This window comes from Capricornis sumatraensis, chromosome 6, assembly GCF_032405125.1.
Source record: "Capricornis sumatraensis isolate serow.1 chromosome 6, serow.2, whole genome shotgun sequence".
Taxonomy (NCBI): Eukaryota; Metazoa; Chordata; class Mammalia; order Artiodactyla; family Bovidae; genus Capricornis; species Capricornis sumatraensis.
In genome coordinates this window covers 96,018,587-96,032,192 of record NC_091074.1, presented here as the reverse complement: position 1 = coordinate 96,032,192, position 13,606 = coordinate 96,018,587, and the positions used below count along the sequence as shown (strand labels likewise).

The following is a 13,606-nucleotide window of genomic DNA, read 5'->3' as shown; positions in this document are numbered from 1 at the left end:
GGTTCTCTAGCCAAGAATACTGGAATGGGTTGCCATTTCCTTCAGGGGATCTTCCTGACCCCGGAATAGGACCCACATCACCTGGGTCTCCTGCATTGGCAGCTGGATTCTTTACCACTAAGCCACCTGGGAAGTCCACCACATTGTAAGCTTGGAAGTTACTAAGAAAGTAGATCTTAAACGTTCTCACCATTTCAACAACAAATAATATGGTAATCTTGTCAGGTGAAGGGTGTGTTAACTAATCTTACTGTTGTAAATATTTTGCAGTATATACACGTCTCAGTCATCAAACTGTATCCAAAAAAAGCCATGTTAGAAGCAGCCAAAAGAAACTGAACACACGTGAAAAGATGGGAACGTGATGAATTTCTTTAAGAAAACAAAGTGAAATGAAAAACTTTAAAAAGTTAAGAGAGATTAAAGAGAGATGATAGTGGCCAAAGCAAATTAGCTGGGCTCCTGGAGAACTGTGCATGGCAGGATGGACTTGGGTAGCACCAGGACCGTAAACACAGATGCCCTTTGATCCAGCAACTCCTTACAAGTACTCCGCACACAGGGCAAATACACACTGTCAGTAATGTTCACTCTAGCATGATGTGTAAGAGTGAAAATTGGGAAAAAAACTGAATGACCTCTCAGCAGGAGGCTGGCTAGATGAATCATAGCAGATTTATGGAAAGCATGCAATTAACTCTTCTAAAAGTGACTTCCTTTGCAAGTGCTGACAGAAATATATCTATGACACATGGCTAAGTAGAAAAATTAAAAAGTAAAGTGTAAAAGTATATGCCTGTAGCTTGATTACCTCTCAAAAAAAAGCATGTATTACTTATTTATACTCGTATATAGATTTTTCTGGAAGGACTCAAGAAAAATAATCAAACGTGCTGTCTCTGTTCATGAGGACTTGGAGTTTGTAGTGGAAAGAGACTCACTTTCCCTCATATTTAGGATTTGTCAAAGTTTTATCTTATAATCAAAATTCAGAATAAACTTGAAATAACATACATGACTAGCTTGTTCAAAAAAATCTGAAATCAAAATCTAAAAATAATACATAAAATGAATGAGACAGAAGTATAAGCAATGTGCCATTTAAAGAAGTGTGCTGGCAGCTATGTCTCAGATTAAAATCCCTGAGCTGTCCCCCTCTGGCCACCATAGGGCAGCTGGCCTCCCTCTGTCCACCCAAGAGATGCCACCAGGGTTATAGTGACTTCCAGGGGAGGTAGTAAGACTTATCCATGTCACACTGAAACTCATGTCCCTCAGAATGGGTTTTTCTGGGCAAAATTTTGATCTTTTTACCACCACTTGCTTTTTTAAATTAGAAAGTTTGCAACTTTGTTTTAAATGATGCTAGGAAACCATCTCCCCCAAAATAATCAGGGCTGACTTAAAACTGTGGACAAATGTACAATAATAGTTAAATATATTGTAAACAGCCCAGTATTTCTTGAAACAAAACCATTAAGTAATACTCAGGCCTGACTTTTGTATTGTCATGCCAAACTCCAAGAAGTTGTGAGCAACCAAAGAGGTAAGAGAAAGAGACTTAGAGGATACAAAAACTTCAGTCCGAATCTTAAACATGCATATTTAAATCTTAAAAATTTAAGATTTAATCGTATTTTAAGATTCAGACAATATATATACATAGGCATTTTGTGAGTCGTGATTTTATTGATTTTTAAAATTGCAGTAAATATATACATAATGTCTGGAGGAAGAAATGGCAACCTACTTCAGTATCCTTGCCTGGAGAATCCCATGGACAGAGAAGCCTGGCAGGCTACAGTCCAAGGGGTACAAAGACTCGGACACAACTGAAGCAACTTAGCACGAGATACATAACATAAATTTTACCATCTTAACCATTTCAAGAGTACAGTTCAGTAATGTTCATTCACGTTGCTCACAACTAGTCTCCAGAATTCTTTTCATCTTCCCAAACTGAAACTCTGTACCCATTAAACAGCTGCTCTCCATCTCTCCCCCTCCTCTGGTCCCAGGCAACAGTTATTCTACTTGCTGTCTCTGTGACTCCACAGAGGTCTCAGTTGTGTGGAATCGTATATTAGTCCTTTAGTGACTTGACCAGCTTATTTCACTGAGCTTAATAAAAGGCAACTGCATGGTTCATCCGTGTCATGCATCTATCAGAACCCCCTTCCTTCTTAAATGTGCATCCGCTACGTCAATATACCCCATTGTGTGTATCTGTTTATTTGTCAATGGACACTTGGGGAGCTCACACCTTTGGTTGTTGTAAATAGTGCTGCTATGAACAGACATGGTGTCCATCATTTTATTCTTAATGGAACATCTCCATTTGCCTGGTTTTCAGGCCCAGACCCATGGAAAGTGGCCTGTGAAGTGGTACGCTCCGGAATGCATCAACTACTACAAGTTCTCCAGCAAAAGTGATGTTTGGAGCTTCGGAGTGTTAATGTGGGAAGCGTTTTCCTATGGGCAGAAGCCGTATCGGGTGAGTTACTTGTGCTTCATTTCCTAATTATCAGGCCATCAGAACAGATAAGCACCAGATTATCTTTACAGGACCCTGAAAAACTTCAAATTTGGTCACCCTTCCTGAGTCTGTTTTTTTGAGAGTGCAGAGTTAATGTGATCTCAGTTTATTCTAAACTGAAAGAAATATTTGAAACTATCTGGACAATATGTGGTTTTTTTTTCATTGTGTATTATACACATAAATATGCATTCATATGTCAACAAAAATTCCGTTAACTATCGAGTTCAGAAGGAAAAAAGGGGATTTTATTTGAGCCAAACTGAGGCTCATAACCCAGGAAGCAAATTCTTAGAAGGCATTGAGAGTTATTCCACTTGTTAAAAGTCGAAGGCACAGTCTTAGAGACAAGATCTTTTGCGACAAAAGATTATACATCAAAATGACATACTCGTTCACCAAGGATACACAGTCCAGGTAAGCATGTACAGAGGGAGCAGCAAGTCAGCACGACCCCCTCAGAGCTAAGAAAGAGCACTATTTTTTAAAGAAGTGACATCGCCAGTGTCAGAAGAGAGAAAGAAAATTGATCTCTGTGGTCAAGCAGGTACTCCTGTCTTTGAGGAGCTCGGGTTAATGTGTAGTGCAGATACACGCTGCCCATTAGTGAGGGAGAGAGGAGGTCAAAACACACAGAGAGGATTTTATATTTAATTTTTTTGTCCTGCCTTAAAATACAAATTTTACTTAAACATTTACCCAAATCGACATTCATTAGAGTTGAAATAAAAATAATGGCTACTCTCATTTGCAAATGTGCAGTCCAGTAATCTTCTCTAAGATTTTTTTTTTTCACATCAAAATATATATACAGAAAAGTGCACAAATCCTAGGCTACAGCTTGATGGAATTTCATAACTGGGACCTGCCCATAAAGCCAGCCCCTCAAAGCAGAAACAGAAGCTCCCTTTTCCCCCTACATGCACAAGACTTACCCCAAGGGTCACCCCACCTGATTCCTGGCATCATAGGTTAGGTGCTTCTGTTTCTTGCACTTTATATAATTGAAGTCACACAGTATCTACTCTTTCGTCTCTTTTCAGGGATAGGTTCTATTTGTTTTGTTTTGCTGAATGCTGTGCTTGGTTTTGCATGGTTTAGGGAATGAAAGGCAGTGAAGTTTCTGCTATGCTGGAGAAAGGAGAGAGGATGGGGTGCCCACCAGGGTGTCCGAGAGAGATGTACGAGCTGATGACCCTGTGCTGGACCTATGAGTGAGTACCTAGCCCTTCCTGCCATGTAGCCCAATCCTCTGGAGGCAGATGGAATTGCCAGGCACTAATAAGGAGCATAAATGCTATCTTTTCATGAATCAGGGATCGGCTCCCTTCTAAACAAACAATCGGGGACAGGTCTCGCTTCCTGGACCATACACTTCTGTTCTTTAGTCTAAAGAGTATACAATGACTCTAATTCCAGGTATGAAAATTTAAATGTGGATGATATCAGTCAGGATTAAGGGGTGTTCAAAATAAAAACAAATTTCTTAAGTGTCTGGTCTGGGGATGCATGCCATGTTTTAAGAGAAGATGATGGAAGTACTTAGCAGAGAGATGTCATACTGTCCTAATTCCTGATCACCTTTCAGCCTGAGGCATGATACGGATGGATTGGTTCAGGTTGCACTCCCCAAAAGTGACTCAGAACTTGAAACAGTGGCCCTAGAGTCTGCCCCAGTGGCCTGCCAGGTAGAGCACATGTGACATTGTAGGCAGGTGATATGCAGGGGAGCTCAGCTGACAAGGGAAATGCATTGCCCCTGAGAATAAGGGACATGGCCTTTGACCTTGCCTGGGTTTGGCTGCCTGGATGTGTATTGTGGAGAAACCCAGGGCCAGGGTCTCCGTCCCTCTGACACTAAAGTGTGCTGCAGAACCCTTGTAGCTTGGAAAAGATGCAGGTCTGTAATCAAGAGGAACTCATATATCTGCCAATAGATTTAATATTTTGAGGATCAGGTTTCTTCTCAGGTATGACATCTGATGCTACAGAAGCATCTCCAAGATGATAGATATTCTAAGTGCTTTCAGATGCAACCTGGAATTCTGCAACATCCCAGGAAGCATCTTCTGTGACTGTAGCTGGGAATGGAAGTTAAGAATCTCTTTATTATCTAAAAGTGACCCGGGGTGAGCCAAGGGGAAGAGCAACTTTCCTCATGCTGCTGCAGCTGCTAAGTCACTTCAGTCGTGTTCGACTCTGTGAGATCCCATAGACGGCAGCCCACCAGGGTCCCCCGTCCCTGGGATTCTCCAGGCGAGAACACTGGAGTGGGTTGCCATTTCCTTCTCCAATGCATGAAAGTGAAAAGTGAAAGTGAAGTCGCTCAGTCATGTCCGACTTCGCGACCCCATGGACTGCAGCCTACCAGGCTCCTCCATCCATGGGATTTTCCAGGCAAGAGTACTGGAGTGGGGTGCCGTTGCCTTTTCCAACTTTCCTCATGGAAGTTAACAATTCTGGGCTGGGCGAACAGGAAACAAATTAACTAAGCACTTAAACACATGATTACATATTGTGATGGTGCTATAGAGCAAACCACAGGGATCTTTGAGTGAGAGTAGAGAATTTCAATCCCTGGGTGGGGAAGACCCCCTGGAGGAGGAAACAGCAACCCACTCCAATATTCTTGCCTGGAGAATTCCATTGACAGAGGAGCCTGGAGGGTTACAGGCACGCAGGGTTGGACACTACTCCAACTGGTAGTAGTCGGACCCTCCTACCATAGAGTCGCAAAGAGTCGAACTCTACTAAGCAACTGAGTACAGTACAGCACACGCACAGAGAATCTGCGAGGGGTCGGGATTTTACTTCCATTGACAAGTCCATATTGGCCTCTTTTAGGAAGGGGTGTTCCAACTGAGAACTGCAGGGTGAGGAACTTGAGTGCAGGAAATGAGAAGGAGGCTGCTGGGCACCAGGGTCAGAGCAGCAAAAGCACCCCAGACCCGGGTACACAGAAGTGGGCGGGACACTGTCAAGTACACAGGACCCTTGGCCACGCTCCTCTGCAGAAGCTCAGAGTTTCCCTGGCTTCCTGGCAGCAGCCTGACCCGTAATGTAAAGGAGAGATTCTATGGGAAACCTGACCAGGCATCTTTGCTGAGGGTCCTTCTATATTCCTATTTCCCCACACTAGTTCGCTTGTCACGTAAGGGGATCCCTGGAGAAAGGATAGGCTACCCAGTCCAGTATTCATGGGCTTCCGTGGTGGCTCAGATGGTAAAGAATCTGCCTGCAATGCAGGAGACCTGGGTTTGATCCCTGAGTCGGGAATATTCCCTGGAGGAGGAAATAGCAATCCACTCCAGTATTCCTGCCTGGAGAATCCTCATGGATAGAGGAGCCTGGCGAGCTACGGTCCATGGGGTCACAGAGTCGGACATGACTGAGCGACTAAGCACGGCACACAGTACAGTCTATTTGGTGGATGAAACCCTCACAGTAAGACTCTTAAGGGACTTTTTGTGTATTCGGTCAGAGAACACCCATTTGGCAAAGATGATGAGGTTGTGCACTTTAGTTGTAGAAGCTTAGCAGCAGGAGGGAAGGTTTCCCTCTGTGTGGACACATTTCCACTTGCGGTTCTGCATCCCAGGCTTGGCCATCACGTCCACTCCTGCACACACCTTGGTGGCTGGAGACACATCTTGGTGGCTAGAGGAAGCTTTTGTCCCTAACCATGACTGCAGATGACATACTTCAAGCAGCTTTATTGCTTGCTCTTGAAAACCATGAGTGCAAATGAAAACCATAAATGCAACCATTTATTTTGATGCCATTTGCTAGAACAGCCCATTTTGGTTCTGTCGCAACCACTGCACAGTGAGTGAGTGATTTTTTGTCCCCATGTGTGGTGCCTGGCTATTCTTTCATACCTAGGCTGAACCATGTGAAATTGCAGCTGCTGTTGGTCAAAAAGGTTGAATGTGGACAGTGTATGCAGTTTAACCTCAAGTTCTATGTCACTTACTGGGTGATTTTACCCACTTGCAATATTGCCAAAAATCTTGCAAAATAAAATAACTTCCAAACAAGGACATATTCTCAGAGTTTTAAGAAATACTTGCTTTCAGCTGATCCTGTTCAGTATGCCCATGTTAGATGAAACAGAGATGCCTGTAGATGTTTGTTTAGAGGTTGCACATTGTTAAAGACTTTTACCCGTGGTTTGTATACACCATTGCCTCACCTGCTAACAGTGACAAAAGTAAGACTTTGCCGCATTAAGGTGTGTAATAGCAGCGTGTTTTCAGAAAATCTAGAGCCATCTACTCGGGCACAACCTTAAATTGTGCCCCCATTTTTTTCTTAAAAAGATTAGGAGCTAAGTGTTTATCGACAGCACACTGATCAACTAAGTATTTTCAGACACATTCTGTTTTGCTAGATCATAAACAGACCGTCTCTGAAAGTGGGGTTTATAGATCTAAAAGTGGGGTTTAAAGTCACCTGGGTACCCTGTTGTATGCAGGTTGGTTCTGTGGGTCTGGGATGGGCCTGACACTGTGTTCCCCAGAGGCTTCTGGTTGTCCTGAGCCCAGAGCAGAGGTGTGCTGTGACCATGGGTTCCTGAGAAAGCCAGCAGAGGGCGCTGTCACTCCACTCGCACTTGGCCTGCAAAGGCCCCAGCTGTGATCAGAGCTTTTTCTCTAGCGTTGATAACAGTAATGCCTCTCCTCCCTTTGCAGCGTGGAGAACAGGCCTGGATTCGTAGCTGTGGAACTGCGGCTGCGCAATTACTACTACGACGTGGTTAACTAAAGGCTCCCACGCCGTCTTTCAGCAGATGAGCGGCGCAGGAAGACTTCTCTAGTGCGTTGATTTTGAGCCTTCATCTCCCTCCCTCTGCCCACTGGGAGAGACAGCTCATGCGGACTGTGTCTGTGACTGTGGTTCCCCCAAGGCCTGTCCTGGAACACACCCTCCACAAAGTAAACCCGCCCCAGAGGAGCGGTGGGAAGACAGACAGACAGCAGGACTAAGGAGCCTATGGATTCGTGCGTGTTTCTTGTCCATGTGGCACGTTGTTTGCAGAATTTGTTTGCAAATTCCTTTCTCATTTTCCAGTTTTCAGGCTCCTGGGTTGCATTTGAACACCCAGCATCACCATGGCGTGCTCAGCCCTCTTGCCCACCTTGGCTGCAATTTCTGGAGGATGCCTTTGGCTTGTGACACCTGCCAGGGAGGGAAAGGAGAGGAGAAGGGGTTTGATTTGCTTCTGGAACATGGCTCCGACAGGTCCTGAGACTGAGCCCTGCCACTGAGAAACTTTCCCCAATAAAAGTGCTTTGAGGCTTAAAAACAAACAAACAAATCAGGCTGCATCTGTGCAGTCTCTAAGCCTGTAGCCCAGTTCAGGGAAAATAGAAAGTTTGGATCCTGCTTTTGCTCTGTGTGTTCTGAGGCAGAAAGTTCAGGTCTACATGGAAAATGGGGCCTGTTAGAATGAATTGGCTAGGCCTACTCTCCCCACAACAGCCTCTCTCCTTCAGACTCTCTGAAGGCTGTACTTGACTGAAGACTAATAAAGAAGGATTTTTGTGAAGATCCAGTAGGGGAGAAGGTGCCCATCATCTCAGGTCTGACCAAGGACAAGCAGCAGGGTGCTGCGGGCTGCTGTCTGCTTAGCCAAGCTTCCTCTGCTGCAGCTGGATGTATTCATGGTAAGGGACAACCTGTTGGCCAAGGCCATCTAAAGATAAGTTTCCGAGGCAAGTATTAATTCAAAATAAAGCCAAAGACCCTGCCCTGCCCACAAGTAGGCCTCACTGAGTATGATTTTGAGCTGAAGCTACGAAATCTTTTCTAGTCCCCTACTTCTTAGTTAATCCTGACTGTTGTTTGATCATTTGTAGGGCATCAGCTCATTGATATCAGGATTGCTGTAGCCCTTGAAGGTAGGTGTTAATTGGCCATCCTTCTTAGTTAGGTCTGTCAAGACACATAAACTCAGAGCGTCTCATCATCAGTTGCGTCTACATCCAGCTGATGGCCAGAGGAGGAGGCCCCCCTCCTGACAGGGGAGCTGGGAACAGAGAAAGGCAGCGGTCAGCACCCCAGCTTAGCCAGGCAAAGACTTGAGTCCCCTGGTGGAACTTGTGTTAAGAAACTTTCAGAACCTACCCCTGCTTTTTGGAATCGTGCCCCCTCGTGGTTTATTCCCTGTGTTAAAGAGAGGATCCCTGTGTGCTGAGCAGATACTCAGTGCACAGCACATTGAAATGATAAAGATTAGTGACTCCATCTCTGTGGTCAGGCTGTGTAGAGTTATCAGAGGAAGATCTGGATAAAGCGAGGATGGCATCTAAGAAAGAGGCCATCCATACACACTGCTGGACTCCCAGGGTCCTTCTTCAGCCCTAAAGTGTGTCTGTAGCTGAGGCCGCAGGCATACAGGAATAAGGGGCGTGCATGTAGTGAGTGTGCAGAGCTCTTTCCTTCCTTCCGGTGGGATTGTCCGCTGCCTAGCATCTCCTCACCCCTCCCCGGAGTCAGGGGAGGAGGAACATCTAGAATGCTAGTGGGCAAGAGAAACCCAGCCTGGGAGGCAGCCAGTGCTTCCCCCTCCCACGCTGTCCTCGGCTTCACCCCCAGTGGAGGGAGACCTGAGTGTAGAATTCCCCCTGTGGCCAGTGTCCACGTCTTATCTAGGGAAAACTGTGTCCTGTGTTATGGATAACTCTCCTTTCCCCTAGGGGTCACAGAGGAAGGGACACAGGGAAAGGCAACCTTGTAGAAGAGGGATTTGTGATGTAAATGAGCAAAATTTGGAAGGTTAGGGCTTCCTCTGGGGCGACTGGCCTGGGCTGGGCTTTCACATGCATGCTGCCCTTCTGATGGTTCTAAGCGCGTCTTTAACCTGATCTGGGCTCATTCCGTGTGCCTTCAGTTCCATGTGCCTTTCAGTCCACGTTTAACAGGAACAAAAGGACAGTATGATGGATACATTGCCCTGGCCAGCATCAGTTGTCTGATGATGCCACAAACACCTTGTTCCTCAGTGGGACCAAAAGTTTTTGTAACAGAAACATAATTCATTCTGTGGTTAAAATAATAAAAGCTTTTTGTTTGAACCTGTTCTTTCCCTGCAATTGCTGGTATCAGCCCTGCCTTTGCCACTGGATGGTGACTTCACATTTACCCCCACCCGATGACTGCAGAACCCCACCCGGGTTTTCACATGTGGGGCAGACTGCTGGGTTGTCAGGCCTCCAGCCTCCCAAGGAGCACAGTTGACCAGTTAATCTGGTGTTGTATTCTCCATTCATTTCGGAAGAGCAATCTTTTGTCACTGGACTTTTTTTCAACTGTAATTTTTAATAAAACATTTAAATGAGCTTTGTGATGAGTTGCATGGATGTAATTAAAATATGATAGGTGTGCTCGGTCACTCAGTCATGTCCAACTCTTTGTGACCCAGGCTTCTCTGTCAGTGGGATTCCCCAGGCAAGAATACTGGAGTGGATTGCCATTTCCTCCTCTGGGGATCTTCCCAATCCAGGGAAGGTGTCTCTTACACCTCCTGCATTGAACGGTGGGTTCTTTACCACTAGCACCACCTGGGAAGCCCAAAATAGGATAGGTATACTGTCAAATACATTATGTCAAACAGCATGTCCAGTGTGCAGTGTGTTTAAAAACAATCAGTCCCCAGCCACGGTCTAAAATGGTAGATGTCTGCAGCTGGTGGGAATGGATCTGGAAGTTTCTGCCATGCACAGAAGGTAAAGGCCTATTGATGAGGGCCCTGAGCCATGGAGCTCCTCTGTTCACGGGCAGGGGTTTGCCCAGCAAGAGCCTTGCAGTTCACAATGTACCCTAATGGGATGTGGGCCGACAAGACAGAAATCCCAAAAGGGGCCAGAGCAGGGCTGTGGGTTCGAACTTTCCCTTTCTCTGTACACATAGCTTAGGGAGCACTGGAGGCGACAAGGAAAGAAAGCCAGAGCCCCCATTCCCTGTTTTAAAGGAGGTTAGACACACACGCATGGACATCACATAGACACATACCTTGCACGTAACATACCTCATAAACACACGTGCCACACATATATACTGAACCTTATTGCAAACGACCACTTCATTGGAATTCAGCACAAGTGTAAGGCAGACGTCCTGCCGTGGGATATATAGTGGTGGCCCTGTCATCTTTCTCCTACCTGCTCTATGCCAGGGTCAAGTACCAGAGTCTCTCCTGGCTGCCAGCCTCCCTCCAGCTCCACTAGAACTTCCCCGGCTCCTGGCAGGCAGAGGTTTGAAAGAGACCTGGGTTGACTGGCCTCACTCTCCCTTGGTGGGCCCTGAGATCAGGACGGCCCCAGGACAGGAACAACACAGACCGCCCAACAGCCTCTTGGCGGGTTGCCCCCGAAGCAGAACATAACAGGTGGTCTCCAGCACTAACCTTGGGGGAGTCATACAAACTCAGCCTCCTGATATGCAAAAGTGCAGCTGAGGGTTACCCACTGACTGCCCCGGCACACGTAAATGCCAGGCGCAGAGGCGGGATGGGGGGGCGGGGCTACATGTTCTAAAAATGCCCCGGTCACCACCTGACCTGTGGGAATTCTGCAGGCCAGCAGGTGGCGCTGAGTGATGGCACAGGAAATGACTTCTTCAACCTCAGGGAGAGAGCAGATAACTAGCAGTCCCATTTGTGATCACTGGGAGGGAGCAGAACCCAAGCAATCACATGTTTGTGACCACTGGAAACGGTGACGTGAAGTGGCTTTCCCACCAAACTGAGCTTGGGCTGAGAGAGATTTTAAGACCCGTGGCTTGACTTTCCAAAGGCAGGAAGGGACTTCAAAACCAGTTAATAAACACTTTCTCACTTTAAAAAAAGCACCTGTTAGACTTTGTCTGTCCCGAGCTGCATTTAGGATGAGAGTTGCTGGGGCCCAAGGGAAAGGGGTTAGCAGAGAACAGCCGCCTTCCTGTAAGCTGGGGTGACTTCTTGTCCACTCAGTAGTTCCATTGAAATTGTCTACTTGAGAAAGAGAAGGCATTTTCCCCATTGCGCCCACACAGGCCAAACTGAGGAGCCTGAGAAGTAACCCCCTTTATGGAAAGTCCTGTGATTACTATAAAGAAACATACCCAGTGACCACCTAATACAAGGAAATGACAACTCCTCATGTGATCCTGAACTGCCCACCAATTTGTAGACACCTAAGCTCAGATGGTAAAGCGTCTGTCTGCAATGCAGGAGACCCGGGTTCGATCCCTGTGTTGGAAAGATCCCCTGGAGAAGGAAATGGCAGCCCACTCCAGTATTCTTGCCTGAAAAATCCCATGGACGGCAGAGCCTGGTAAGCTACTGTCCAAGGGGTTGCAAAGAGTCAGACACAACTGAGCAACTTCATTTCATTCAAGACCAGGAGTGGCAGTGGCTCCCAGCTTCTGAAACATACAGCTGATTTTCAGAAAAATAAAAATAACTGAAAGAGCCAGAATGAGATCTTAATTCAGGACAAACGATGCCAGCATTTCCCACTTTAGGCAGTAATTGCTTCCTTCTGGACATTGGCTTGTGGCCTCAGTATGGACTTCATCCCCACCCTCAGGGAAAGCCAGTCCTCTTGAATCATGACCTTTCTCAGGCATTGGAAGCCCACCAAAGACAAAGTGCACTCAAGCACCTTAGCCCTACCCCTCCTCCTTCTCCCTGCCATCACCCAAAGAGAAGCCCGATAAACAGCTCACAAGTGTCTTCCCTCCAAATGTGAGTCTGGAGACAGAGCCGTGCTGTGCACCCAGCAGTTCCCTGGTGAAATAGCATGGCTGAGAGCATTTCCACATAAGAATCCCAGTGTCCCCTTAGCCCAAGGTTCAAGGAATAGTGCAGCAAAGACCTTTTCACACATTTTTTCTAGCTCATCATTTTTCTGACTTCTTTGACCATAGAGCCACCATTGTGCTCAAGACTACTAGCAAGATGGAGCTGGTGCTCCTCACAGTCTGAGAAACATCACAGTTAACACGCAGGAGGGAGGGGTCTCAACAGCAGATGCAGTGTGTTTGTGGGAAGGTGATTCTGTCCCTGAAATCAGCCAAGGGAGCTGTTGTCTAATCGTTAAGGCATGTCCTACTCTTGTGTGACCCTATGAACTGTAGCCCCCTCGACGCCTCTGTCCATGGGTTTCTCCAGGCAAGAATACTGGAGTGGGTTGCCGTGACTTCCTCCAGGGGATCTTCCTGACCCAAGGACTGAACCCATGTCTACTGCATTGGCAGGCGGATTCTTTACCACTGACCACCAGGGAAGCTCAAGGAAGCAGTTACTATGTATTTATTGCTGAAAAACTAGCCCCATCCTGTTTTCAAATGTGGGTTATTTACACACCATATTCTCTCTCTCTCTCATTCACACACACACAATGCCAGGACACATATAATCACTCTTTCCTTCGAAGAAAAAGAAATCAAACAATGGCATTTTCATACAGAAGGAGGGCACAGGGGATATAACTTGCTGTTTCATCACATAGGACTCTTTTTAAGACCACTTATTATTTTTTAGTTTTACAACATTAACCTACATTAAGAAAGAACATGGACTTTCCTAGCAGTCCAGGGATTAAGACTCCTCACTTGCACTGCAGGAGAAACAGGTTCAACCCCTGGTCAGGGAACTAAGATTCCACGTGCCACACAGTGTGGCCACAAAATGAAAGAAAGAAAGAACATAGTCCCAGAGCCACTACCACCAAGTCCAGCAAGCATCCACCTGGATAGCCAGCACATCCTGAGCTGTGATTCGGACCGTCTGAGCCTGTTTGAATTCGTGATCTCACCAGCCTGGCACTGCCAGTCACCACCCTTCTATGGGATATTCGCTGACCAAGCGATGCTCTCAGCCCACATGCCACTCAACTGAGGCCATTTCCAGGAGCTATTTTTTCAGCGAGGCGTTATTTCACCAAAGCCATGAGTCATGAGACTTGATGCCTTTGCAATCTTTGAGGTCTTTGAATGACTCAGTTTTCCATGACTACCATTCAGCTGTGGAACAGTGAGTGGAAAATGAACATTGTTCACAAACAACTCTTCCTCATTCATAAAAGT

At 46.2% G+C, this 13,606-nt stretch overlaps 1 protein-coding gene across 2 annotated transcripts in view; it reads left to right on the top strand.

The window, feature by feature from the left end:
* SYK (spleen associated tyrosine kinase) overlaps nt 1-9,751 on the top strand; it is a 56,590-nt gene extending 46,839 nt beyond the window's left edge. For both annotated transcript variants that reach the window (XM_068973949.1, XM_068973948.1), the window contains 3 exons: nt 2,354-2,494; nt 3,638-3,750; nt 7,228-9,751. In XM_068973949.1, the coding sequence (XP_068830050.1) occupies nt 2,354-2,494; nt 3,638-3,750; nt 7,228-7,300 (327 nt within the window). In that variant the 3' untranslated portion in view covers nt 7,301-9,751. The remainder of the gene's footprint in view (nt 1-2,353; nt 2,495-3,637; nt 3,751-7,227) is intronic.
* The last annotated feature ends 3,855 nt before the right edge of the window (nt 9,752-13,606 follow it).